The following is a 27,928-nucleotide window of genomic DNA, read 5'->3' as shown; positions in this document are numbered from 1 at the left end:
ACTCCCGGGTATCTGTTATTCTATATATAAACCCCCCGAACCCCTCGATTAGATTCCAGGCTGTAACTCACTCCCGGGTATCTGTTATTCTATATATAAACCCCCCGAACCCCTCGATTAGATTCCAGTCTGTAACTCACTCCCGGGTATCTGTTATTCTATATACAAACCCCCCGACCTCCTCGATTAGATTCCAGGCTGTAACTCACTCCCGGGTATCTGTTATTCTATATACAAACCCCCCGACCTCCTCGATTAGATTCCAGGCTGTAACTCACTCCCGGGTATCTGTTATTCTATATATAAACCCCCCGACCTCCTCGATTAGATTCCAGGCTGTAACTCACTCCCGGGTATCTGTTATGCACCATAGGAACTGATTTACTGTAAATGTGGAAATTATGATGGCTGGATTATGAGTAATAGGGAGTCATTCACAGAAGGGATTCAGATGATGTCACAGGCCATAAGAAGGATGATCACATGGTAGGTTCAAGCAAACTTTCTATCAACTCGTAACTATTTTCAAAATTACGCTTTGGTTTGATAAAAATAGTACAGTACAGTGCAAGTGAAATATCGAGCTGGCAGGAAATGGCCTGTAAAGTGAGCAGGAGAAGCTCCTCTCATGGTCTAGAGAATAAATACAGCCCCCAAGCTTCTTGGTAGATCTACAGTGGGTTTGGGTTCGAGTACAGGATCAGCACGACTGATTTCTGCTCCAGCTACAGTAAAGGAGTTAATCTCACACGATTATTCTCCTTATCCCACACTACATTTCAAAAGTACTTCATTGGCTGTAAATCACTTTGGGATGTTCTGACGCCATGAAAGGTGACATATAAATGCAAGTCTTTCAACAGGGAAACTTGCTGAAAGCTTTATTTCGCTCCTCTCTTCCTCCTTTCCACAGAGTGCTATGATAGGGACTTTCCCTGCTCACCTGCCCGCAAAAACTCTTCCAGTGTTGCCCAATACCATTGGGGCTTTGTTTTCAAGAACAAATGACTAAAAATCAGATTGAAGCAGTCCAAAAAAACAGCTGAACAAATTCTGAGCTGCATCGCCAGTGTGTCAGTGCCCCAGTGTTGAATGTATTAAATGTGTGAGCTTTTGCTCGCCGATTTTACTCTCTTTTACATTAAAGGTACTGGACAAACTGTTATTGTTGTTAATCATTAAACAGCACAACCTTTCACCTTTGGACCTTGGGTTCAAACTCAGCCCAGACTGAGGGCATGACTGTAGCCTCTCTTTCCGCTGGCTTTAAAACCTGTACAAAAGCTCCCGCATAGAGCAATGTGATTTTTAAAAAAAAGACTTGCATTTATATAGTGCCTCTCACGACCACCGGATGTCCCAAAGCACTTTACAGCCAATGAAGTACGTTTGAAGTGTTGTCACTGTCGTAATGTAGGAAATGCAGCTGCCAATTTGCACACAGCAAGATCCCACAAACAGCAATGGGATAATGATCAGATAATCTGTTTTTTTTTGTGTGATGTTGATTGAGCTGTTGTTGATAAATATTGGCCAGGACACTGGTGGGAACTCCCCTACTCTGCTTCCACATAGTGCCATGGGATCTTCTCCATCCACCTGAGAGGGGAGGCGGGGCCTCGGTTTAACATCTCATCTGTTTTAGGTGTTGTTTTAGGACTAAGTATTGACCCAGAGAGAACTCCCCTAATTTTCTTTGAATAGTTACCCCTGGATTCTTTTACATCCACCTGAGAGGGCAGACTCAGTTTAACATCTCATCTGAAAGTTGGCACCTCCAACAGTGCAGCACTCTCTCAGTACTGCACTGGAAGTGTAGGCCTGGATCTTTTGCTTGCGTCTCTGTTTTGGGACTTGGATCCACAGCTTCCTGACTCAGACGTGAGAGTGTACTTGCAGAGCCACGGCTGTCACCTATTACTTTCTGTATTTTCAACCTTTCTGTCCTTGTGTTTCTTGTACACCTGTGGGTCAGGAAGACTGGTGGGTGACCCAGCCGACAGTGACCCTGATCTCTGTCATTTCCTTTCCCCCCCCCCCCCACAGTGAGTGTTCAGCCTCCAGCTGGGAGAAGCAGCTGCTTTACTTTTTCTCTTTTACATTTGTCACTGTTTTTTTGGGGGGGAGGGTGCATAATTTCCTTTTCTGTTTTCAATTTCACAGGGAAGTCCAGAGTCCTGTCTCTGCCCTGCCCTGAGTTAGTTGATATGGCAGATGCTGCAGCTGCCCTGGGATAGGGAGCCGGAGGGAAAACAACATGACATCAGCCAGGATTCCTGTTTTCCAGGTCTATCCTGCCGGAAGGTCCACACAGGCATGACATCAGAATCATACCACATCTAAATCGAGGTGTTTAAGATGATTAAAGGAGTTGATAGGGTCGATAGAGAAAAACTATTTCCTCTGATGGGGAGAGTCCAGAACAAGGGGGTATAACCTTAAAATTAGAGCCAGGCCATTCAGGGTAATGTCAGGATTCACACAAAGGGTAGTGGAAATCTGGAACTCTCTCCCCAAAAAGCTGAGGCTGAGGGGAGTGGTGATCAACTGTAAACTGTTTGTTGGGTAAGAGATATTAAGGGATATGGAACCAAGGCGAGTAAACGCAGTTAAGATATAGATCAGCCATGGTCTAATCGAATAGTGGAACAGCCTCAAGCATCTGAATTGCCTGCTGCTATTCCTGTGGACCTAGGTGAGGCTTGTCTGTGCTTCCTCTGCAGTCGAATTGCCTGATGACATCACCATCCGGGCTTGCTGTCACTCGTGGATCCATATCCCAGCATGAGTCAGAGCCTTCAGAGGGACACAGGGAGGGTGGGAGGGGCTACAGTGTGTACGAGCTGTGAGCTGTGAGTTTGAAAAGCTCACACCCTGTATCAGGCCCAGGGGGACTCGGGTAGAGCTGAACAAGCCTTTGCCATCTTCCTGAGAAGTTATGCAACATTGGTGCAAAGCAGAGCCTACTCTGAGTTAAGGGGAAGTGAAACTTCTGATTTCTTTTCCAATATTCTCAGCTTCCTAAAAACACACAACTTTCTCACTCAACCTACTTACAGCCCACACTCTGTGGAGACAACAGTCAACAGCTCAGGCTTGTACCCTTCTTCAGGATGAGTCCAAAATACCAACTCTACACAGTTGTTGTCTGACCTGCTAAAGAAAAAGGAAGACTTGCATTTATTTCATGACCTCCAGACCTCCCAAAGTGCTTTACAGCCAATGAAACACATTTATGAAATGTAGTCACTGTTGCACCCATGTTTCAAGGAAATCACTTCACATTTTTCTAAACTGTTTTTATTTGTGGGATGTGGGCGTCGCTGGCCAGGCCAGCATTTATTGCCCATCCTTAATTGACCTTGAGAAGGTGGTGGTGAGCTGCCTTCTTGAACCGCTGCAGTCCATTTGGGGTAGGTACACCCACAGTGCTGTTAGGAAGGGAGTTCCAGGATTTTGACCCAGTGACAGTGAAGGAACGGTGATATAGTTCCAAGTCAGGATGGTGTGTGACTTGGAGGGGAACTTGCAGGTGGTGGTGTTCCCATGCATTTGCTGCCCTTGTCCTTCTAGTTGGTAGAGGTCACGGGTTTGGAAGGTGCTGTCGAAGGAGCCTTGGCAAGTTGCTGCAGTGCATCTTGTCACAGAGTCATAGAGTTATACAGCACAGAAACAGGCCCTTTGGCCCATCATGTCTGTACCGGCCATCAAGCACCTATCTATTCTAATCCCATTTTCCAGCACTTGGCCCGTAGCCTTGTATGCTATGGCGTTTCAAGTGCTCATCTAAATACTTCTTAAATGTTGTGAAGGTTCCTGCCTCTACCACCCCTTCAGGCAGTGTGTTCCAGATTCCAACCACCCTCTGGGTGAAAAAATGTTTCCTCAAATCACCTCTAAACATCCTGCCCCTTACCTTAAATCTATGCCCCCGGTTATTAATCGCTCCGCTAAGGGAAAAAGTTTCTTCCTCTCTATCCTATCAATGAACCTCATAATTTTATATACCTCAACCAGGTCCCCCCTCAGCGTTCACTGCTCTAAGGAAAACAACCCTAGCCCATCCAGTCTCTCTTCATAGCTAAAATGCTCCAGCCCAGGCAACATCTGGAACACACTACCTGAAAGGGTGGTAGAGGCAGGAACTTTGAATGACTCCCACTGGTCTGATGTAGACTTTCCTACAAGTAGCTGCTCCCAGTCCGCTTTGGCCAGATCCTGTTTTATCATATTGAAATTGGCCTTCCTCAATTCAGTACTTTTATTTCCGGTCCCGCTTTGTCCTTTTCCGTAACTACCTTAAATCTTAGAGTTATGGTCACTATCCCCGAAATGCACCCCCACTGATACTTCTACCACTTGTCTAGCTTCATTCCCTAGGATTAGGTCCAGTACTGCCCCTTCTCTTGTAGGACTTTATATGTACTGGCTCAAAAAGCTCTCCTGTATGCATTTTAAGAATTCCGCCCCCTTTAAGCCTTTTGCACTAAGACTATTCTAGTTGATATTGGGGAAGTTGAAATCCCCTACTATTATTACCCTATTATTTTTACACCTCTCTGAGATTTGCCCACATATCTGTTCCTCTATCTCTCCCTGATTGTTTGGAGGCCTGTAGTACACTCCCAGCCAAGTGATTGCCCCCTTTTTATTTTTAAGTTCTACCCATATGGCCTCATTTGAGGAACCTTCTAAGATATCATCCCTCCTTACTGCAGTAATTGACTCCTTGATCAACAGTGCAATGCCACCTCCTCTTTTACACCCTCCCCGTCACGCCTGAAGATTCTAGACCCTGGAATATTGAACTGCCAGTCCTGCTCTTCCCTCAACCATGTCTCTGTGATAGCAATAATATCATATTTCCATGTGTTAATCAATGCCTTCAATTCATCTGCCTTACTAGTAAGACTACTTGCGTTAAAATAAATGCAGTCCAGCCTTGCATTGTTCGCTTGTGCCTTAACAGGTCTACATTTACTCTGCCCTCCAGACTGACTCAGTTTCCCTTCTATATTTGACTGTGCATCACCCCTTACTGTACCTCCACTCTGTATCCCATCCCTCTGCCAAATTAGTTTAAACCCTCCCCAACAGCACTAGCAAACGTCCCTGCAAGGATGTTGGTCCCGTTCTGGTTCAGATGCAACCTGTCCAACTTGTACAGGTCCCACCTTCGCCAGAAACAGACCCAGTGATCCAAGAAACTAAAGCCCTCCCTCCTGCACCATGTCTTCAGTCATGCATTCATCTGCTCTATCCTCCTATTCCTATACTCACTAGCACGTGGAACCCGGAAGTAATCCAGAGATTACAACCTTTGAGGTCCTGCTTTTTAATCTGCTACGTAGCTCCCTAAATTCTTGTTGCAAGACCTCATCCCTCTTTCTAACTATGTCATCAGTACCAATGTGTACCATGACCTCTGACTGTTCACCCTCCCCCTTCAGAATGTCCTGGAGCCGCTCCATGACATCTTTGACCCTAGCACCAGGGAGGCAACATACCATCCTGGAGTCAAGTTTGCGGCCACAGAAACACCTATCTGTACCCCTTATGATATAATCCCCTATCACTAGAGCCTTGCCACTCTTCTTCCTCCCCTCTTGTGCAGCAGAGCCACCCATGGTGCCATGAACTTGGCTTTTGCTGCTTTCCCCTGAGCCATCTCGCCCAACAATATCCAAAGTGCTATATCTGTTAGAGAGTGGGGTGGCCACAGGGACTCCTGCACTACCTGCCTCCCTCTATTCTGCCTGGTGGTCACCCATTCCCTTCCTACCTTTGCAGCATTTGCCTGCAGTGTGACCACCTTACTAAACGTGCTATCCATGAAGATCTCAGCATCGTGGATGCTCCACAGCGAATCCACCTGCAGCTCCAGCTCCGTAATGCAGGTAGTCAGTAGCTGCAGATGGATACATTTCCTGCACACATGGTTGTCAGGGACACTGGAAGCATCCCTGATTTCCCACATAGTGCAGGAGCAGCATATCACGATTGCGAGCTCTCCTGTCATGTCTTACCTTTAGATTACTTAGTTACTCCCTTTAAATTAAAAAAATACTAATTACGTAAGGGTCTTGTTCTACTTCAAACACTACCCACTACAATCTAAAGTCCTTAATAAATTACAATAAAAGCAAAATACTGCGGATGCTGGAAATCTGAAATAAAAACAAGAAATGCTGGAACCACTCAGCAGGTCTGGCAGCATCTGTGAAAAGAGAAGCAGAGTTAATGTTTCGGGTCAGTGACCCTTCTTTGGAACTGACAAATAAATTACACTAATTAAAAAAAAAAACACTTTAGTAGTACTAACCTTATCACTTACACGGTAGGTATTGAGGGTTTTTTTTCCAAAAAAAGAGAACTTTCCCCTTTTTTAAAGCTATTTAAATACACTAACAGCTGTTACCTACTCAACCAATCAGCTTACAGATTTCCCGTGATATCACTATAAATCTTTTCTTCCTTTTTGAATCACAGCGCGTGCCGTTGGCACAGAGAGAGAGAAGCAGAGTTAATGTTTCAGGTTTGTGACCTTTCATCAGAACTGATGAACTGAGAACCAGTTCTGATGAAGGGTCACTGACCTGAAACGTTATCTCTCTTTCTCTCTCTCCACAGATGCTGCCAGACCTGCTGAGTATTTCCGGCACTTTCTGTTCTCATTTCAGAGTTCCAGCATCCGCAGTATTTTGCTCTTACTATACAAATGGCGTTGTTAAATCATTTTGTGATTCTAACAGAGCCACAAGGAAAACACTGCAGTTTACCAGCGATTAACCAGCGGTTTCCGATTTCTGTTCTCCTCAGATCCTGACTGGGCTTCCTACACACTTGGAGTGTTTATCTGCCTGAACTGTTCAGGGATTCATCGCAACTTGCCAGGGATCAGCAGAGTCAAATCCATTCGGCTGGATTTCTGGGACAATGATTTAGTTGAGGTACGAGGGCACTTGCATTGTAATATTACCAGTCCCTTCTGGGCTAAAATTAGACTGCAATTTGCACTGGGTTGTACTCAGATTGGGAAAGTTACAACCTGCCCACAATCAGAGTACTGTGGCACGTTTATAATTTAATTCATTCATAGGATGTAGGCATCACTGGCAGAGGCTGGCAGTGCTTCCCTATCCCTAGCAATGATAACCTGCCTTCTTGAGTCACTCAAGTCCGTGTGGTTATTTGTCATGATTTGATGCACCTGAGTGGCTCACCAGGCCACTTCAGAGGGCAGCTGAAAGTCAGCCACCGCTGGGTGTGGGACAGGAGTCACGTTTAGGCCAGGCTGGGCAAGGTCGATGGGGTTTCCTTTCCTTGTGACAGGAGAGCAATCCTCTCATGGCTAGGATCATTCATACGTACAACTGGCCCATTAATGAGTAAAAGCAGAGGCTAGTGCAATTCAGAGCCTTGAAAGGGTTTGGGTTTGATGTCTGGTCTGTGCTGATATGAACTCAGTCAAGGCAACAACATGGGGCTGTCAGAGGTCTTGGGTGACACAGGGAGAGAATTAGCTCCTGATCTTGACCCAGTGACTCCTGCTGAAGACCCAACAGTGTCTGTACATTGCGAGAGAAAGGCATGGGATTGATGTGTGATGTCCTGTCACAGTCTCGGCTAACTCAGGGAGAATGATGCACTCTGTACAGCCAGCACTGAGTCAACATCTTTGGAAAGGCAGGGGCAGTGGAGGGAAAGCAATAATAAATGAGATAATGCGTTAACCTCATGCTCCGTGATGAATTATCGGGTAATAGGTTCAAGTTTAAGGCTTCGAAGGAGGTTTGATTTGCAGATAAATGATGGAATAAAAGGTACATTTCATGCTCTGTCCCTGACACAAATTTAAAAACTGTTTTTATTTGTGTGCGTAGCAAATGAAGAAACATGGCAACCAAGTGGCAAAGAGACATTACGAGGAGAAGGTTCCCCCTTTCTACTACAAGCCACAGGCTGCAGACTGTGTGTAAGAAGAAATCACTTTTACTGTGATTAGAACCGGCGCTCGGAGGGGAGATCAGTGGAGCTGCTCTGCATCGTGCAGTTAGCAACATGGGAGGCCATTCAGCCCCTCGAACCTTTCCCACTATTCGATTGTGGCTGATGTGTATCTTTAATCCATCTACTCGGCTTGGTTCTGTAACCTTTAATACATTTTGCTTAGTAAAAATCTAACAGTTTTAACATTTTTCAAAACAGCTTTTTGAGAGAGTTTCAGATTTCTATTACCTTTAATGTGAAAAAGTGCTTCCTGACATCACCCCTGAATGGCCTGGCTCTGATTTTAAGATAATGCCCCCTTGTTCTGGTCTCTCCCACCAGAGGAAATAGTTTCCATCTATCAACACTTTAGTTCTTCTGGACGGTCACACTTGTCATCTTAGCTCACGGAACTTGCCAGGCCTTTTGGCAGGTTTGTAAAACGTAGGCGGACACAACGATAGATCCTGTGGGATGAAGATCCCACAAAATGAAGATCTCCCATCCGCATTTGATTATGTGTTTTCTGCTGCATTTACATTTTTAAAAAGTATTTTGAAGAATTATATTTTAAATTATTAATTGTCGGGATCTGTGCAAGACTGGCATTTATTGCAATCACGATTTGGTGTCACAGCTGAGCGGCTTGCTGTGCCATTTCAGAGGGGAATGATGAGTTAAACACATTGCTGTGGATCTGGAGTCACATGTAGGCCAGACTGGCTAAGGACAGCAGATTTAGTCCCTGTAGGACATTAATGGACCCATTGGGTTTTTATGACAATCCAACAGCTTCACAATCACCTTTTACTGAGAGCAGCTTTTATTTCCTGATTTATTTTGTACTTAATTTAAATTCACAAATTGCCTATGGTGGATTTGAACTCATAGCTTTATTAGTCTAGGTTTCTGGATTACTAGTCCAGTAACATAACCCCCTACACTACCGTACTCACAGGATCATCAGAATATAGCCGGAGAATATAGAGCTCAGTGGCCATGTATGTCACCCTATGTGGTATAAACCCTGACTCTTCCCGGTTTGATCCTTGGCTGATTGGATTCAGCAGGTCAGGCAGCATCTGTGGAGCAAAAAACAGAGTTAACATTGCAGGTTGATGACCTTTTGTCAGTACTGGGAAAAGTTTGAGATGTAACAGGTTTTAACCAAGTACAGAGGTATGGAAAGGGGATGGGGAGAGGAGGAAAGGACAAAAGGGAAGGTCTGTGATAGGGTGGAAGGCAGGAGAGATTAAATGATAAGAGATGATGGTGCAAGGCAAAAAGAGATGGTAATGGGACAAGTAAAGAACGAAAGATGGTCCAGAGAAGGTGTTATTGGGAATAGCAGAATCATTACCAGCAGACATCAATAATAAAATACTACAGCTACTGGAAATCTGAATAAAAACAGAAAATTCTGGAAATACTCAGCAGGTCAGGCAGCATTTGTGGAGCGAAAAACAAAGTGAACGTTTCAGGTTTATCGACCTGGTCTCTCTCTCCACAGATGCTACTTGATCTGCTGAGGCATTCCAGCATTTTCTGCTTTCATTACCAATAGCTGCTATCCGAAAAAATGGTGGAAGAGGTCATGATCTGAAATTGTTGAACTCACTTGAGTCTGATGAGTGTAAAATCCAAGAACTAAGGTTGGCCTCAGTATCCCCATGGGATAGGGTGGTGAAAAGCTCATCATGATCCCTGCTCCTAGATTAATCCTAATCTACTGATCCCAGCTGGAAAGTGCCTGTATGTTTGTGTGGGCAGACACTTGCAACATTGGTATATGTACAAACAATTTTGCTGTCTGCCAGGGTAGGCGGCCAAATTGTCACCTTGCACAGCTGGGCTCAGGGTTCAGGGTTCGATGGGGAGGAGACAGATCCGAGCTGCCTGAAAACTGTCCAGTCCAACACTGGCTGCTGGCAAAGGCCCTCTTGCTATTCTGGGATGAGAAAGAAATGGAAGAAGGGCGATGACTCCATACCGTATTGACAAGTGCACACTTGCATTTATTTTAATCCCCACATCCCGAACCTCTCCAGTTAGTGATGGCTCTCCCAGGTGTTCTTTGTGCTTAATACACTGCTCAACCATGGAAGAAACCACCCAATCCAATTCTCACCCATACATAGAATCTATTGAGTCGGGTGGGGGGTGGGAGTCACTAATAGAGGTCTGAAGTGGACCAGGAGCACTGACTCCACATCAACAAACTCAGTACAGACTGAAGATCAAAGCTAGGTCCACCTTGGGCTGTATGGCAGTCTTGCTTCCCACTGTGTCAGGTACTTCTTGACTTGAGCTGTTGTGAAGAGGCTCTGCGCTGTTACACTGTTGGAAAACTGCCATTAGCTGTATAAGTTACCCCTTTCACCAACCCAACCTGTGAAGAGTTGTCCTTACAGGCCTCACAGAGCTGACCACCCTGACAATCCTCTCTGTCCCCACTACAGAGTTCTGAAGCAGCAGTGGATCCGAGCCAAGTACGAGCGAGAGGAGTTCATTGACATCGTCACTCAGCAGCAGGAATCCGTCACATCAGGTATGGGAGCAGGTGTTGGGGTCTCTCCTTCAAAACAACAACTTGTGTCTATATAGCACCTTTCATCCTGAGGTGCTTCACAGAAGCATAAATCAGACAAAATTTGAATCGAGCCACATAAGGAGATATTAGGGCTGGTGACCAAACGCTTGGTCAAAGAGGTAGGTTTTAAGGAGTGTCTTAAAGTAGGAAAGTGCGGTGGAGAGGTGGAGACATTTGAGGAGGGAATTCCAGAGCTTAGGACCCAGGTAGCTGAAAACGCAGCCGCCAATGGTGGAGTGATGGAAATCAGGGATGTGCAAGAGGCCAGATTTAGATGAGCACAGATATCTCGGAGGATTTAGGGGCTGGAGGAGATTACAGATAGGGAGGGGCAAGGCTATGGAGGGATTTGAAAGCAAGGATGAGAATTTTAAAATCAAGACATTGCTTGACTGGGAGCCAGTGTAGGTCAGCAAGCACAGGGGTGATGGGGAACGGGACATGATGCTAGTTAGGACTCACACTTTCAAGTGCTAATTGATGTTTCCTTGTCCATTATAAAGGTAACTGGGTCGGGTATCTCTGGAAACGGGGAAAGGACAACGGAAATTTTCAGAAAAGGTATTTCCGTCTTTTGGAGAAAGAGGGCGTGATACAGTACTACGCTAAGGAGGAGGTACGGCTTTTATATCTCAGCATTGTTTCTGTTTGTAAAGATCCCCCTCCCCCTGAACTTTTACTTCAAACTGTGCTGTGCTGCTAGGGGCTGAAACTGGACCTGGGCAGAGGCTAAATTGACATTAACAGGAGTGAATATTGGCTGCATTCTATAATGGTAGGGTTGCCAACCCTCCAGCCTTGTCTTGGGGTCTCCAAGAATTGAAGCATAATCTCCTTGTGACAGCTGTGGGCAAACCCAGGAGAAAAATCATAGCTGCATTAAAAAAAAGACATTTCTCCTTTGAACACTTTTGTTTATTAGTTCTAAAAATATTGGATATGGGGCTGGGACAGTTTGAAACCTCCAGGAATATCTCCAACCAGAGTTGACAACTCTGTATAACAGGCAGCAAATGTACTTCTGCCTGCTTTGTGTCCAATTTCTTTCCAAACTTCACACCCTCCCACTATCCCACAGCTGCATCCCAGCCGTCCTAAGAGGGGGAAAAGTCAGAGGTTGGGAAGGGGATCAAGAGGAGCAGGAATCCCTTCTGGAGTCAGTTGGTTAAAAGCTTCTGACCGAAACGCCCTGGGGGCTCAATGCACTTCCTGGCTGTCGCAGTAACTCAGCCACAACAGCTCAGACAGTCCGAGGTTTGACCGCAGCTACAATGTCGCTGGGCCTCAGTGCTCTGTGGAATAGGGGGATAAAAATCAGCCAGGACTTTTTGCTTCTGATCACCATCCAGTGCCCCCTACTGCTAGGTGCATGTACATATGGGCAGCATTGGGCATGGCTGTGATGTACCCTGTGGTCAAATAGCCTGCATACACTTTCCAGGTTGTGAGCTGATTATATATATGTATATATACACACATACACAGACACACAGACACAAAATCCAGGGAGGAAGTGTTGTGGAGAAAATAAATTGTCTTGTTTCCGCAGGATTAAAGTAAATAAATGTTTATTTCAAGCACCGTGCATGGGAGAAACTCTCTGGTCAGCCAAACAGTTTCTCAACAAAATCAATTTAAAACTCACATTTATAGAACACAATCACCATTACCCATTTGTCCACACTACTCCGACACGTTCCAAAGCTGCAGCTTGATCAATAAACTGGATTGTATTGTCTCACTAATCATTCCCGTGTCATTGCCTCCCCATCCTTGAGGCTTGCTGTTTCATAGTCTATTGCACCCTGTGCCTCCTGCAGTCGCATTTTTATCTCAAGGCCAGCATGATTACACAGATGCGAAGGCAATTAGACTTCTAGGTTGTACAGCTTCCCATGACCATTGCCATGCATCCCATCATGCCCTAGTTCCCCACAACCACAGTGCTTCCATTTTCCTTCTGAGACTGTTAACATATCCTAATGTTAAATAATCCACTAATGTTGGCCTACTGGTCCCACTTCAGTCCCTCCTTTTGGATCCCTGGTTAGGTGGACCACCTGACTCAGGCGGGGCATTCCCTACATCCTCCACTCACCGATTGTTCCAGGGATCCTACTGGAGTTCAGTAGGCTTCGGATCTCCTTGTCTACTGTTCTCCTACGGCTTCACCAAAGTCCTATTGACCTTGGCTGGGCCTGGAACCTCTATCCCATTATATAGAGTAATCTTCATAAATATTCACACGTTTCATATTTCTTGGGAGAGGGGATCCGAGTGCAGGGGGTTACCGGGGTGTACTCTTTGTTGACCAACATTACCATCTGCACCGCTTGGGATATCATCAGCTTTTTGTAGCAACAAATACAGAGACTAACAGGACCACAATGGATGCAACGGCTGCAGCGATCCTTCCCACTTCCCACCAGTTATACTGCATTCTTGCCATCTTGGCCCTATTGCTGGTCGAGTCCTCCAACTTCCTAGCCACTCCTTTGGCTAGGTTCACCTGTACCCTACCCCTCGTGATTGCTTGATAACTTTGCTCCATAAACCTCTTTGTGGTGGCTAGGGCCCTTTGCACCGCTTCCCGGGCTATTCTTTCCGGGGCATTGTCAATGTCTAACAAACCACCCCACCTGGGGCTGAATACATACCCGGTGACAGCCCGCCCGCAAGGTGGAAATCCCCCACCATAAAGGAGTCAGTGATCCGTAAGCAGAAAGTGTAGTTATTTTCACACTCCAATCCTTTGTATAAGAACCTTGTCCAGTCCTTTAAAAAGCACTACTGAGTAGGGGAGGATTGCAATGCCTTAAAGGCTTTCTCAAGAGGGCCGACCAATACCACTATGGCAGAATCATTACTGATGCGTCTCAGAGTATTGCAAGAGCAGCTGATGTAATGCTGCAACTCAGTACAACATTCCCGTGTCGTCATCAAAAGAGTACCATTTAAACCTGTAGCTATATACAGTTGGAGTCATACCTAGCGCAAAGGAAGATGGTTGTGGTTGTTGGAGGTCAATCATTTCAGCTCCAGGACATCACTGCGGGAGTTCCTCAGGGTAGTGTCCTAGGCCCAACCATCTTCAGCTGCTTCATCAATGACCTTCCTTCAATCATAAGCTCAGAGGTAGGGATGTTCGCTGATGATTGCACAAAGTTCAGCACCATTCACGACTCCTCAAATACTGAAGCAGTCCGTGTAGAAATGCAGCAAGACCTGGACAATATCCAGGCTTGGGCTGATAAGTGGCAAGTTACATTCATGCCACTCAAGTGCCAGGCAATGACCATCTCCAACAAGAGACAATTAACCATCTCCCCTTGACATTCAATGGCATTACCATCACTGAATCCCCCACTATCAACATCCTAGGGGCTACCATTGACCAGAAACTGAACTGGAGTAGCCATATAAATACTGTGGCTACAAGAGCAGGTCAGAGGCTAGGAATCCTGCAGCGAGTAACTCACCTCCTGACCCCCCAAAGCCTGTCCACCATCTACAAGGCACAAGTCAGGAGTCTGATGGAATACTCTCCACTTGCCTGGATGGGTGCAGCTCCAACAACACTCAAGAAGCTCGACACCATCCAGGACAAAGCAGCCCGCTTGATTGGCACCCCATCCACAAACATTCACTCCCTCCACTACCGCGCACAGTGGCAGCAGTGTGTACCGTCTACAAGATGCACTGCAGCAATGCACCAAGGCTCCTAGACAGCACCTTCCAAACCTGTGACCTCTACCAACTAAAAGGACAAGGGCAGCAGATGCATGGTAACACCACCACCTGCATGTTCCCCTCCAAATCACACACCATCCTGACTTGGAACTATATCGTCGTTCCTTCACTGTCTTTGGGTCAAAATCCTGGAACTCCCTTCCTAACAGCACTGTGGGTGTACCTACTCCACATGGACTGCAGCGGTTCAAGAAGGCAGCTCACCACCACCTTCTCAAGGGCAATTAGGGATGGGCAATAAATACTGGCCTGGCCAGCGCTGCCCACGTCTCATGAACAAATAAAAAAAACCCCTGTGATCCCACCTGACACACTAGCTCGTCCCTCACCACTGCCAGGGATATGAATTTGTATCCCCCTGAATAGATTCCATTGGCGTGTTCTTGAGGTATAATCATCAGGAACTTGATTGTATTCTCCACTCTCCCCACCGACCCCCCACCACCCCCCCCCACACCGCCATTATAAGTCATGTAACTACCAGTTCCTGTCTTTCCTCCTGCAAATTAATAAGGTCTAATCTTTTCACAGCCTCCTGTATGTGTCGGGGGCCCATACCAAATCATATATCTTCAATATCTGAAACAACATTATCTACCAAGTCCTCTGCCAACATGTCACAGGCCCTTCCCTTTGAATTCTCAAACAAATGGAGGCAGACTAGTCCATCCCGCCGTGATGTTCAGTCTGTTGTTGGACGCCCTCGAGGTGCTCCCTCCTTTCGGTAGTTATGCGTATTATCCTGGATGCAAGCAAGTGGTTCTGTTGATACTTACGGTGGGCACCTCCCAGATTGCCATGGTTACCAGGAGGGTGATCGGTCTGCCATTGCTCTAGTTTACCTGAAACAAAATAATTAAGGGATCTGCTGCTGTCCCTCCTGTTGGCAGAAACAGAATGTGAGTCATGTAGTTTGACTTGAGACCTTTGGGAGTGGTGTCACCCTGCAGCATTCCTGGAAAATAAAATACCAATCCCATCACTAAGACTTTTCCTTTTCAATCTGTCTGTTTAGGATATACCTGTACCAAACCTCTGAGCTGACACACAATGATGTTGTTTTCATATTTACTGTTGTCCAAACAGAAGCCACCAAGACAGTGTGTGTGGTTTTATTGTTTCCTAGAATCTCTTTAAGTTTCAGGTTAGAATACCAACTCAAATTCATTTAATTCATCATCTTCAATTCATTGTAGATGTCTGATCAAATTCCTGAAGTTGTCAGCAATCTTGTAATAAATTTTGAAAGTTTTATGGTCAGCTTAAACTGCTAGCAGAAAGGGTTAACTTTCTGCTAGTCTGAAAGGGGTGGGGCGAATGTTCTCAGATGGACTAATGATGATGTCACCACCTCTTTACCTATGAAGACAGAACAAACCGTGAGCTATGGAATAGTCCAAGCACATACTTTTCAGACAGATGAGAAATTTCCCAATTACCAGAATCCAACATTAAAAATTACCCTATTCTCAAGAGTGAATTTATATCTGGATTAAAATTCCCACGTTAATCAAAATACAGTCGGGTTGCGATTCTTGGCCATAAATCTCAATTCAAATCTTATAACTTAAACATTTAGTTTGTTTACACCTTTTTGATCCAACTCATAGTCCTCATTGTGCAATTCCTTTTCTAAAAGTGCTGACACCCCTTTTGTGCAACCAGCCTTTAGGGAAGAAAGCATATTAAAACTTACACACATACATTATCCACACAATTTCTGCAACACTCATTCAACTTAACAACTTAAGATGAAAGAAAGAAAACAAAGGAAATAAAGTGCATCAGTGGTCTTGGTCCTTCATTTAAATCTGCCAAACTTCAAACAGCGGCCTCTCACAGGCATGGGGGGAGGGAAAGGGTGGTCTTCGAGATTTTCACCCACAGGAACAATCGAATTGACAGTGCTGAGTAACATTACCTATTGTCCCCCTTAAAGGAACCCTTCTCTCTTTTCCTTTGCCAAAACAAAGCGTGTACTTTAACATCTTCCCATCCATTTTATACAGCTATCAACATTTTAAAACATCATGCAGGACCAGGCCACTGAAGGTTAATAAGCCATTAGTTCAGTGACACAGACAGACAAGGAAATCACAGGACACTAATATAATACATAAACAGAAACTTATGCACACACAAGTTTTCTTCCATTTTTATCTTTTCCAACAGCATTTTAATTTACTGTGGTGCTTCCAACTTAATTCCTCCTAACCCTTCACTGACTCCTGTCTATGTCTGTTCAGGACAGTTCCCTAAAATGATAAAACAACCCCAAATTATTTACTGCTGACCTTCTTAAATCATTTATCTTTCCTCATGACTGCTATGCACCATGCACCCACTCTTAGATGACATTTTAGTTTCTTAAAGGTAACTTGCTAAATTACACTGGACTTTTTGCATCTCAAAGTTATTCTAAATTCAAATAACAGTGTTGCTGAGTTGACATGTTTTGTTAATGTTCCATTGAGTTCTTCCCAAAAGAAACATTTCTCTATATTCGTAGAAACCACCTAGAGTGTTTTTTTTTAAATTTGTCTAAATTTTATTTTACCCTTAAACTTCAAAATATTTCTATTAGGGAAGACAGCATTTTAGATTAAACTTCAATTGTTTCCAAACTTTTAACAATTTGTAAGAGGTTCCTAACTCAAGGATTTAAAAAAAATACAACAGAGATGATTTCAAATTCCAATTCACAGCACTAAACATTTAAAAGTCAAAACTGCCAGTGTTATATATAAGCGAGCCTTATATCGGGAAGGTCACTCATCAAATTCCAATTTTCCCAACTTAACAGGTCAGTTAACCTTAATAATTTAAATTTAATTCAAACCAATGCTTATTAACTACACATAGAACAGAATAGCACGTGCTCTTTAAAGAAAAGGTAAATTATGTCTTTTTTTCTTGTTCTTTCTTCAGGCACCTTTTCAAATGACTATAATAAAACCAAGAACTAAAGGAAAAAGTTATTTAACATTCTTAAAACAAAAGATTTAACACCAACTTCTTACACAAACTTTAAACAGACAAAATCATTCCCATATCTTCTTTATTTATCCTTCTCCCCCTTAAACCAATATCCAATTCCTGACAGTTGCTACTTAAAAACAGTCAATAAGACATGTCTTTAATTTAAACTGTTAAAAAAAGCAGGTGCAGAGTTTAAACTTTGGACCAATTAAAACAGTATTTGAAACTTCAAATTGGATTTCTGCCAGACAGCTTCAGACCTTCAAGGCTGAAGCTTATCTCTAACAAAATTGTTCATTGCCTTTTCACAGTTGCAAAACCAACTTTTAAAATAAAAATGAAAACACTGCACCACCATTTTTAATTTAAAATATAATTCAGCTTTTATATCCCATTTCTGGGTGCACAATCTTAAATTGAAATGAACACACTCACCAATCACATTCATACTTCCTTAATTCCATACAACTTAGAAATATTGATTCCTGTAATGGGTTATGAATTAAAAGTACCAAAAATCTGCATTAAATTCCCAGTCCCAAACCCAAGGAACACACACAGGTTCAACTAGTTCACACCCAAAACATGACTCAAGGTTCCCACAGAAATATACATGTGCAAGAGTAGAACAAGAGAACAAGTGACAGACTCATACTTTCAACATTAAAGCCAAATAACAAAGGGTTAACAACTGTCAGCTCTACAGCACACAAGCTACACAGACAAGGACATAAAGCCGTGGAAGCTTCCAACATTCATACAGACTCGAACAAAGACACAGTAACTTGTTTTTACCCACTTTTAAATTTCACTAAAGCATCTTGTTTAAGTTGTCCCTCTTACCTCAGCCTGATACCGCTCACTTTCCCACTCTGGCTCTTGCCCTTCTAACACTTGTAACCTGTCTCTTTTCCTGAGTTGGCCGAACTAATTCAGACTTTCCAGACTGACACATGGTAAAATAGCACTTGCGTAATATAATTATTCTCTTTTATCTGTTCTTTCCACCACTCTTTATACTTACCTGGGGTCCTCGAGGGATCCCAATCTTCCTGGTCATTTTATCTAAAGTTCTTCTTGTTTTTGGCTGCCAAAAATTTGGCGAGTGACCCTTCAGGTCCCCACTCTGAATCCTTATTTGCCATGGCTGATGTTTTATAGTCTGATCATTGTTACTATTTGTGTGGGTACGGATCTCTCGCTACCCTACGATCATTCCTACGTGGGAACCAGACCTCTCCTTTCCTCTCCAATCGTTCTTACTTCGCCTAGTTAACCCTGAGAATGATATTACCTCCTCGTTTACCCAAGGAACCGCGATCCTGGCACTGCGCTGCCTTTAGTTACTCCACCTGTGGGCCGCCCTTTGGTTCGGATCCTCAAATTGGCCTGCCAGCTTCCCATCCCGAACGCCAACCTCCCTATCTGGTGGGTGGTAAAGTAAATGTACTCACCCGCTCTCTGAGGCCAACATTTGACCAGGCACCGCGGCTGAGCCTTGAGGATCCTGCCGACTATGCCAAATTGTTGTGGAAAAAATAAATTGTCTCGAGACCATGGGATTAAAATAAATGAAGGTTTATTTCGAGCACCGTGCATGGGAGTAACTCTCTGGTCAGCCAAACAGTTTCTCAACAAAATCAAATTTAAAACTCACATTTATAGAACACAATCACCATTACTCATTTGTCCACACTACTCCGACACGTTCCAAAGCTGCAGCTTGATCAATAAACTGGATTGTATTGTCTCACTAATCATTCCCGTGTCATTGCCTCCCCATCCTTGAGGCTTGCTGTTTCATAGTCTATTGCACCCTGTGCCTCTTGCAGTCGCATTCTTATCTCAAGGCCAGCATGATTACACAGATGCAAAGGCAATTAGACTTCTGGGTTGTACAGCTTCCCATGACCATTGCCATGTATCCCATTATGCCCTAGTTCCCCAGAACTACAGTGCTTCCATTTTCCTTCTGAGACTGTTAACATATCCTAATGTTAAATAATCTCCTAATGTTGCCCTACTGGTCCCACTTCAGGAAGGAACACAGAATAGCAGAAGATTGAGAAATTATGTTAATTTTATATAAACATATATATAAAATAGAGATAATATAAAAATAAAAGGTAACATTCCATGGCTGTACAGCTCTCCCTTGCTCGGTACCATTCAGTCCTGGGTTGACTTCCTCAGGATATTTCTGGCTACTTTCCAGTATTAAAACAGTTGACCAGGATCTCAGATATACTGGAGAAATTGACCGAGAACAAGAAAAGCTCTGATTTTGGAAGCGAGTGGGAAAAGAGTGGAAGAGCAAACAGACGGAGGTTGTTCAAGGTTACTAATGAGAGAATTTCTGCTTAAACAGGACAAAGAGCCAAAGGGAGTCATTCAGGTGTCAGATCTCAATGCTACATTCCAGCCCGAGAAGATTAGGAATCCAAACGGGCTGCAGATCACTTATCTGAAAGATGGGCGCACCAGGAGTATGTTTGTGTACCACAAAAATGGAAAGGTAACGGAAAGTGTGACCAATCCATATGGTCACAGGCCATTCGGAACATAGGAAATAGGAGTAGTAGGCCATTCGGCCCCTCGATCCTGCTCCACCATTCAACCAGATCATGGCTGATCTACCTCAATGCCATTTTCCTGCACGATCTCCATATCCCTTGATATCTTTACTATCTAGAAATCTATTGATCTCTGTCTTGAATATACTCAATAATTGAGCCTCCACAGCCCTCTGGGGTGGAGAATTCCAAAGATTCACAACCCTCTGAGTGAAGAAACTCCTCCTCATCTCAGTCCTAAGTGGCTTATTTCTTATTCTGAGACTGTGTCCTCTATTTCTAGAGCCCCTAGCCAGGGGAAACATCCTTCCTGCATCAACCCTGTCACACCCTGTAAGAATTTTGTATGTTTCAATGAAATCACCTCATTCTTCTAAACGCTAGAGAATACAGGCCCAGTCTCCTCAATCTCTGCCGGCATCCCAGGAACCTTCGTGGCACTCCCTTTATGGCAAGTAAATCCTTTGCTAGGTAAGGAGACCAAAACTCTACATAATACACCAGGTGCGGTCTCACCAAGGCTCTATACAACTCCAGTAAGACTTCTTTACTCCTGTACTTAAATCCTGTTGTAATAAAGGCCAACATAACCTTTGCCTTCCTAATTGCTTACTGCACCTGCATGTTAGCTTTCAGTGACTCATGAATAAGGACACCCAGGTCCCTTTGAACATCAACACTTCCCAATCTTTCACCATTTCAGAAATACTCTGCATTTCTGTTTTTCCTACCAAAGTGGATAGCTTCCCATTTTTCCACATCATATCCCATCTGTCATGTTCTTGCCCACTCGCTTAGCCTGTCTAAATCCCCTTGAAGCCTCTTTGCATTCTCCTCACTTAGTTTTGCCTCATCAGCAAACATGGAAATATTACACTGGGTCCCCACATCCAAATCATTGATATAGATTGGTGCCCAAGCACTGATCCTCGCTGTACCCCACTAGTCACAGCCTGCCATCCTGAGAACGAACGTGTTTATTCTGCCTGTTTTCTGTCCATTAACCAATTCTCTATCCATGCCAGTATATTACCCCCAATCCCATGTGCTCTAATTTTGCTTACTAACCTCTTGTGTGGGACCTTATCAAAAGTCTTTTGAAAATCCAAATATACCACATCCACTGGTTCCCTCTTATCTATTCTGCAAGATACATCCTCAAAAAACTCTAACAGGTTTGTCAAACATGATTTCCCTTTCATAAATCCGTGTTGACTTTGCCCAATCCTACCATTACTTTCTAAGTGTTCAGTTATAACATTGTAGCATTTTCCCTACTACTGACATCAGGTTAACAGGTCTGTAGACGTTACACATTCCTCAAAACAGACTCTATGTCCCGATGCTAACTCTCTCTCTCTCTCTTTGTGCCAATACTCTCTCCCTCTCTCTCACTGTGCTGATACTGAAACCCTCTCTCTCCCTCTCTGTGCCGCTACTGACTCTCTCTCTCTCACTGTGGCGATACTAACTCCCTCTCTCTCTCTCTCTGTGCCGATACTGACTCTCTCTCTCACTGCTGATACTGACTCTCTCTTCGTGCTGATATTGACTCTCTCTCTCTCTCTTTGTGCCAATACTCTCTCCCTCTCTCTCACTGTGCTGATACTGAAACCCTCTCTCTCCCTCTCTGTGCCGCTACTGACTCTCTCTCCCTCTCTGTGCCGCTACTGACTCTCTCTCTCTCACTGTGGCGATACTAACTCCCTCTCTCTCACTGTGCCGATATTGAAACCCTCTCTCTCCCTCTCTGTGCCGCTACTGACTCTCTCTCTCTCACTGTGGCGATACTAACTCCCTCTCTCTCTCTCTGTGCCGATACTCTCTCCCTCTCTCTCACTGTGCCGATATTGAAACCCTCTCTCTCCCTCTCTGTGCCGCTACTGACTCCCTCTCTCTCACTGTGGCGATACTGACTCCCTCTCTCTCTCTCTCTGTGGCGATACTGACTCTCTCTCTCACTGCTGATACTGACTCTCTCTCTCTGCCGATACTGACTCTCTCTCCATGCCGATACTGACCTCTCTCTCTCTCTCTGCCGATACTGACTCTCTCTGTGCCGATACTGACTCTCTCTCTCTGCCGATACTGACTCTCTCTCTCTCTACCGATACTGACTCTCTCTCCATGCCGATACTGACCTCTCTCTCTCTCTCTGCCGATACTGACTCTCTCTGTGCCGATACTGACTCTCTCTCTCTGCCGATACTGACTCTCTCTCTCTCTACCGATACTGACTCTCTCTCCATGCCGATACTGACCTCTCTCTCTCTGCCGATACTGACTCTCTCTCCGTGCCGATACTGACTCTCTCTCTCTCTGTGCCGATACTGACTCTCTCTCTCTCTCTGTGCCGATACTGACTCTCTCTCTCTCTCTCTGTGCCGATACTGACTCTCTCTCCGTGCCGATACTGACTCTCTCTCTCTCTGTGGCAATACTGACTCTCTCTCTCTCTCTGTGTGCCAATACTGACTCTCTCTCTCTCTGTGTGCCGATACTGACTCTCTCTCTCTCTCTGTGGCAATACTGACTCTCTCTCTCTCTCTCTCTGTGCCGATACTGACTCTCTCTCTCTCTGTGTGCCGATACTGACTCTCTCTCCGTGCCGATACTGACTCTCTCTCTCTCTGTGGCAATACTGACTCTCTCTCTCTGTGTGCCAATACTGACTCTCTCTCTCTCTCTGTGGCAATACTGACTCTCTCTCTCTCTCTGTGTGCCAATACTGACTCTCTCTCTCTCTCTGTGCCGATACTGACTCTCTCTCTCTCTCTCTGTGCCGATACTGACTCTCTCTCCGTGCCGATACTGACTCTCTCTCTCTCTCTGTGCCGATACTGACTCTCTCTCTCTCTGTGGCAATACTGACTCTCTCTCTCTCTCTCTGTGTGCCAATACTGACTCTCTCTCTCTCTCTGTGCCGATACTGACTCTCTCCGTGCCGATACTGACTCTCTCTCTCTCTGTGGCAATACTGACTCTCTCTCTCTCTCTCTGTGTGCCAATACTGACTCTCTCTCTCTCTCTGTGCCGATACTGACTCTCTCTGTGCCGATACTGACTCTCTCTCTCTCTCTGTGCCGATACTGACTCTCTCTGTGCCGATACTGACTCTCTCTCTCTCTGCCAATACTGACTGCCTCTCTCTCACTCTCGCTATGTCCTGACTGACTTGCTCCCTGTTCTGATAATGCCTGTTTTCTCTAGGACATCGTGGATTGGTTCAATGCAATCAGGGCGGCTCGTTTCCAATACCTTAAAGCTGCGTTCCCCACAGCCAGCGACACAGAGGTGAGTTCGTAGTTTGTATTTGCATTGTCTAATATCTATAGACAAAAAATATACACACAATACAGAGACACACACAAGACATAACATAAGAAATAAGAACTGCAGTCGGCCACTTGGCCCTTCGGGCCTGCTCTGCCAGTTAACAAGATCATGGCTGATCTTCTACCTCAATGCCACCTTCCTGCACTATCCCCATATCCCTTGATTCCTTTAGTACCCAAAAGTCGATCAATCTCAGTCTTGAATATACTCAATGACTGAACATTCACAGCCCTCTGGGGTAGAGAATTCCAAAGAATCACAACCTCTTTGAGTGAAGAAATTTCTCATCATCTCAGCTTTAAGTGGCCGACTTCTTATTCTGAGACTCCGTGTTCTAGACCCTCCAACCAGGGGCAACATTTTCTCAGCATCTACCCTGTCAAATCCCTGAAGAATTTTATATGTTTCAATGAAATCATCTTTCATTCTTCTAAATTCTAGGGAATATAGACCGAGTCTACTCACTATCTCCCCATAGGACAATTCCCTTCTTCCCCATTAACTCTTCTTGGTGAAGAGTGTGACCGGGGCGGCGGGGAGGGGGGGGGGGGGGGGGTGCAGGAGGAGGGGAAAGGAAGACATGTCTCCATCTGAGGAGTCCCGTTCAATATATACACACTCACAAATACACAGACACACACGTGCACACATGGACACAAACACATGCATGCATGGACATGCACATACATGCATGGACACACAGACGCACATACACAAAGACACACAAATACATGCACACACATACTGTGTCTGCGTGGGTTTTCTCCGGGTGCTCCGGTTTCCTCCCACAAGCCAAAAGACTTGCAGGTTGATAGGTAAATTGGCCATTATAAATTGCCCCTAGTATAGGTGGGTGGTAGGGAAATATAGGGACAGGTGGGGATGTGGTAGGAATATGGGATTAGTGTAGGATTAGTATAAAATGGGTGGTTGTTGGTCGGCACAGACTCGGTGGGCCGAAGGGCCTGTTTCAGTGCTGTATCTCTAAACAAATATAAACATGTATGTGCTCAAATACACATACGCACACACTCAAATACATTCACAGACACACACCCACACACACACGAGAGGTTGAGTAGATTAGGATTATTTTCATTAGAAAGACGGAGGTTGAGGGGGGACCTGATTGAGGTGTACAAAATCATGAGAGGTATAGACAGGGTGGATAGCAAGAAGCTTTTTCCCAGAGTGGGGGTTTCAATTACTAGAGGACACGAGTTCAAAGTGAAAGGGGAAAAGTTTAGGGGGGATATGCGTGGAAAGTTCTTTACGCAGAGGGTGGTGGGCACCTGGAACGCATTGCCAGCGGAGGTGGTAGATGCGGGCACGATGGAATCTTTTAAGATGTATCTGGACAGATACATGAATGGGCAGGAAGAAAAGAGATACAGAAGCTTAGAAAATAGGCGACATGTTTAGAGAGAGGATCTGGATCGGCGCAGGCTTGGAGGGCCGAAGGGCCTGTTCCTGTGCTGTAATTATCTTTGTTCTTTGTTCTTTTCTTTGTTCTTTGTGGTCTTGCATGTTTAATATTGTACAGTTGGTAGGGTCTGGAGAGGGTCTCACAGACGGATTGTTTTGTAGTTATGTTTGCTATAATAAGCTGAGAGAGGTGATAACGTTACCCTAGAGCTAATTAGAATAGCCATATTCTAATAATAGTGGTTTTAAAAGGTGAAATCATCCTATAGAGGAAGGAAGGGTAGCAGGTGTTAGCAACTCAAGGATTCTTTTGGGAGTGGGGGGTGTTATTCGGATCTCTCTGGATGGATGAATTCAGATGGGCTGAAGGTAACTATCTTGAGAGGCAGGTTGAATATTTTACCATTGTTTCATTGTCTGAGAAGCTGTCTGTCTGCTGAACTGATGCATGTGTCATGTATTTCCTCAGCTCATACCAAAATTAACACGGAATTACACAAAGGAGGGATACATGGAGAAAACCGGCCCCACGGTATGTACACTGTGCACTAACCTACAGAATAAATTTGATGGGTTTAATACAGAATTTGTATATCTCTCATGGGGTTTCCCTTGGTAAAATGGATGACATACACTCTCTAACCCTCAGGAACATTATATCACATACTGTACAATGCATTGTTCTGCTGTTAGGGCAAAGATGTGTTTCTTTAAGGTTAAAAAAGTCTAACCGCTGTTAAGTAAACATAGAGTGCGGTCAATTGGAGTTTAAATTCTCTTTCCGGGGGATTTCTTGGTACTTTGAAAATGATTTTTTTTTAATACTTTCTTTTAAACTGTGACACAGAAATTTGCATATAGTTAAGAGTGACAGACAACACTTCCAATAAAAGCTTGAACCTTCCGTTATATCTTCCTCAATATGGGACTTGTCCAAATTCAGTTGGTAACAAAGAGAGTGAACACTTTCAGGAAGTTGGCCTAAGGCTCCTTGGGCACCTCTCCATGCCCTGTACTGAGAGATATTTCCAGAGCCATAGTTACAGAGCACAGGATGATAAACACTTAAGCTGGTGTGGTAACGCAATAGCTGCTTCTACTTCAGACTCTCCAGAACATTCTCTCTGGATATAACATTCAATAGAAGAGGATACCCTGGAGAATAACTGATACCAAGCTTGCTCCCATCAGGGGTCCCTCTATCTCTAGTTTAGGGCTACATGTTTACAAATTAGTAAGAGTAGCAATGCAGGTTAATCGGGCTATATAAAAGACAAACAGAGCATTGGGGGTTCATTTCTAGACGTACAGAATTGAAAAGCAGAGAAGTTATGTTAAACTTGGTTAGATGCACAATTCTGGACTCCATATTTTAAGAAGTATTTAGAGACATTGGAGAAGGTGCAAAAAGATTTACAGGCATGTTACCAGAATTGAGAATGTTATAGCTATAAGTAAAAGGAAGAACAGGCTAGGGATCTTTTCTCTAAAAAAAAGGGGCGGCAGAGTGGCGCAGTGGTTAGCACCGCAGCCTCACAGCTCCAGTGACCCGGGTTTGATTCTGGGTACTGCCTGTGCGGAGTTTGCAAGTTCTCCGCCGTGGGTTTCCGCCGGGTGCTCCGGTTTCCTCCCATAGCCAAAGACTTGCAGGTTGATAGGTAAATTGGCCATTGTAAATTGCCCCTAGTGTAAGTAGGGGAATTGAGGGGATGTGGTAGGAATATGGGATTAATGTAGGATTAGTATAAATGGGTGGTTGATGGTCGGCACAGACTTGGTGACTTTTTCTAAATGAAATGAAATGAAAGCTGAGGGTTGACCTGATAAAGGTCTTTAAAATTATGAAAGGGTTTGATAGGGTTGACATAGGGAAGTTGTTCCCACTTGTGGGGGAGTCCAAAATGAGGGGCTATAAATATAATAATCACTCATAAATCCAATAGGGAATTCAGGAGAATCTTCTTTGGGAATGTGGAACAAGAAGTAATTAAGGCAAATAGCATAGATGCATTTATGGGAAACTAGATAATTACTTGAGGGAGAAAGGAGTAGGAGGATGCACTGATAGGGTCAGATGAAGTAAGGTGGGAGAGGCTCGTATGAAGCAGAAACACCAGTATGGACTTGTTGGGCTGAATGGCCTGCTTCTTTGCTGTAGATTTTATGTAATTTTATGTAACTCAGTATATAATCACAGGAAATATAGAAAAAAGCAAATAGAAAATTAAATATACATGTGAAATGTCCAAGTGTCTGAAGGGACAAAAAATGAATGTTATATTCTGTAAATAAACTAACAGTGATTCTCTCCTGTAGCAAAAGGAATCTTTTAAAAAGCGATGGTTCACGCTGGATAATCAGAATCGCAAACTGCTGTACTTTAAGGAACCACTGGTGAGTGATAGAGTACCTGCACAGTACACAGACAGATAACAGCAGCATGACAAGGATAGTAACACACCCAGGGATCAACATAGCATGCAGGGTAATGGGGAACAGTCACTATTGTCAGATTCATCTCTGAGTTTAGCACAATGGGACTCAGGGAATGTTTCTCTCAACTTTCGCCTGTGATTATCCATCCCTTTGCTCTCCAGATGAGTTGGTGAGAACCTAAGTTACTCATGGTCTGCTGGGAGGAGTTGGCTCAATGTGACATTTTAATATTTTACTGGTAATCTAACTGCATTTTTCTTATTGCAATTTTCACCCCTCTCCTGGAAACTTTAGCTCTTGCAGGACAGCCCAGTAGTACCTCAAGCAACAGAATTTATTTTTCAGTATGAGGCTGGACAGTGAATTATTAACTAACTCGTCAAGCCCAGACCAGATATTGTTTCAGCCTGTGTCTGCCCTACAGAACTGATTTCTTCCAATCTCAACTCTATTTTTTCTCTCCTTGTCCAGCCTCTTCCTACCCACATCCATGACTCGTCCGATGCCCTCCGCCACTTTAAAAGTTTCCAGTTTCCTGACCCTAACGATCTCCTTTCATCACTGACGTCCAATCCCTCTACACTTCCATCCCCCACCAGGATGGTCTGCCAAATGTTCTCTGTTTCTTCCTTGAACGGAGGCCCAACCATTTTATGTCCACCACCACCTTCCTCTGCCTGGCTGAACTTGTTCTCACATTGAAAAACTTCTCCTTTAACTCCACTCACTTTCTCCAAATACAAGGTGTTGCTATGGGTACTCGCATGCCTTTTTGTGGGATATGTGGAACATTCCTTGTTCCAGACCTACTCAGGACCCCCCTCGCTCACCCCTTTTTCCGGTACATTGA

At 44.4% G+C, this 27,928-nt stretch overlaps 2 protein-coding genes across 6 annotated transcripts in view; one reads left to right on the top strand and one right to left on the bottom strand.

The window, feature by feature from the left end:
• The window catches only part of tefm (transcription elongation factor, mitochondrial), a 28,663-nt gene extending 19,695 nt beyond the window's left edge, over nt 1-8,968 (bottom strand). Inside the window, exons 1-2 of the mRNA XM_068058546.1 lie at nt 8,946-8,968; nt 3,058-3,153 (exon numbers count right to left, since the gene is read on the bottom strand). Of these exons, the coding sequence (XP_067914647.1) occupies nt 3,058-3,153; nt 8,946-8,953 (104 nt within the window). The 5' untranslated portion in view covers nt 8,954-8,968. The remainder of the gene's footprint in view (nt 1-3,057; nt 3,154-8,945) is intronic.
• adap2 (ArfGAP with dual PH domains 2) overlaps nt 1-27,928 on the top strand; it is a 38,684-nt gene that overhangs the window by 2,732 nt on the left and 8,024 nt on the right. For 4 of the 5 annotated variants that reach the window (XM_068058548.1, XM_068058547.1, XM_068058551.1 and 1 more), the window contains exons 2-9: nt 6,820-6,950; nt 7,884-7,975; nt 10,449-10,537; nt 11,083-11,195; nt 19,677-19,823; nt 23,092-23,175; nt 25,112-25,174; nt 26,959-27,036. In XM_068058548.1, coding sequence (XP_067914649.1) covers nt 6,820-6,950; nt 7,884-7,975; nt 10,449-10,537; nt 11,083-11,195; nt 19,677-19,823; nt 23,092-23,175; nt 25,112-25,174; nt 26,959-27,036 — 797 coding nt within the window. The remainder of the gene's footprint in view (nt 1-6,819; nt 6,951-7,883; nt 7,976-10,448; nt 10,538-11,082; nt 11,196-19,676; nt 19,824-23,091; nt 23,176-25,111; nt 25,175-26,958; nt 27,037-27,928) is intronic. The other variant, XM_068058549.1, reaches the window with a different exon arrangement.

This window comes from Heterodontus francisci, chromosome 26 (genome assembly GCF_036365525.1).
Source record: "Heterodontus francisci isolate sHetFra1 chromosome 26, sHetFra1.hap1, whole genome shotgun sequence".
Classification (NCBI taxonomy): Eukaryota; Metazoa; Chordata; class Chondrichthyes; order Heterodontiformes; family Heterodontidae; genus Heterodontus; species Heterodontus francisci.
The sequence above is the reverse complement of the archived record's forward strand: the minus strand, read 5'-3'. Positions and strand labels throughout refer to the sequence as shown.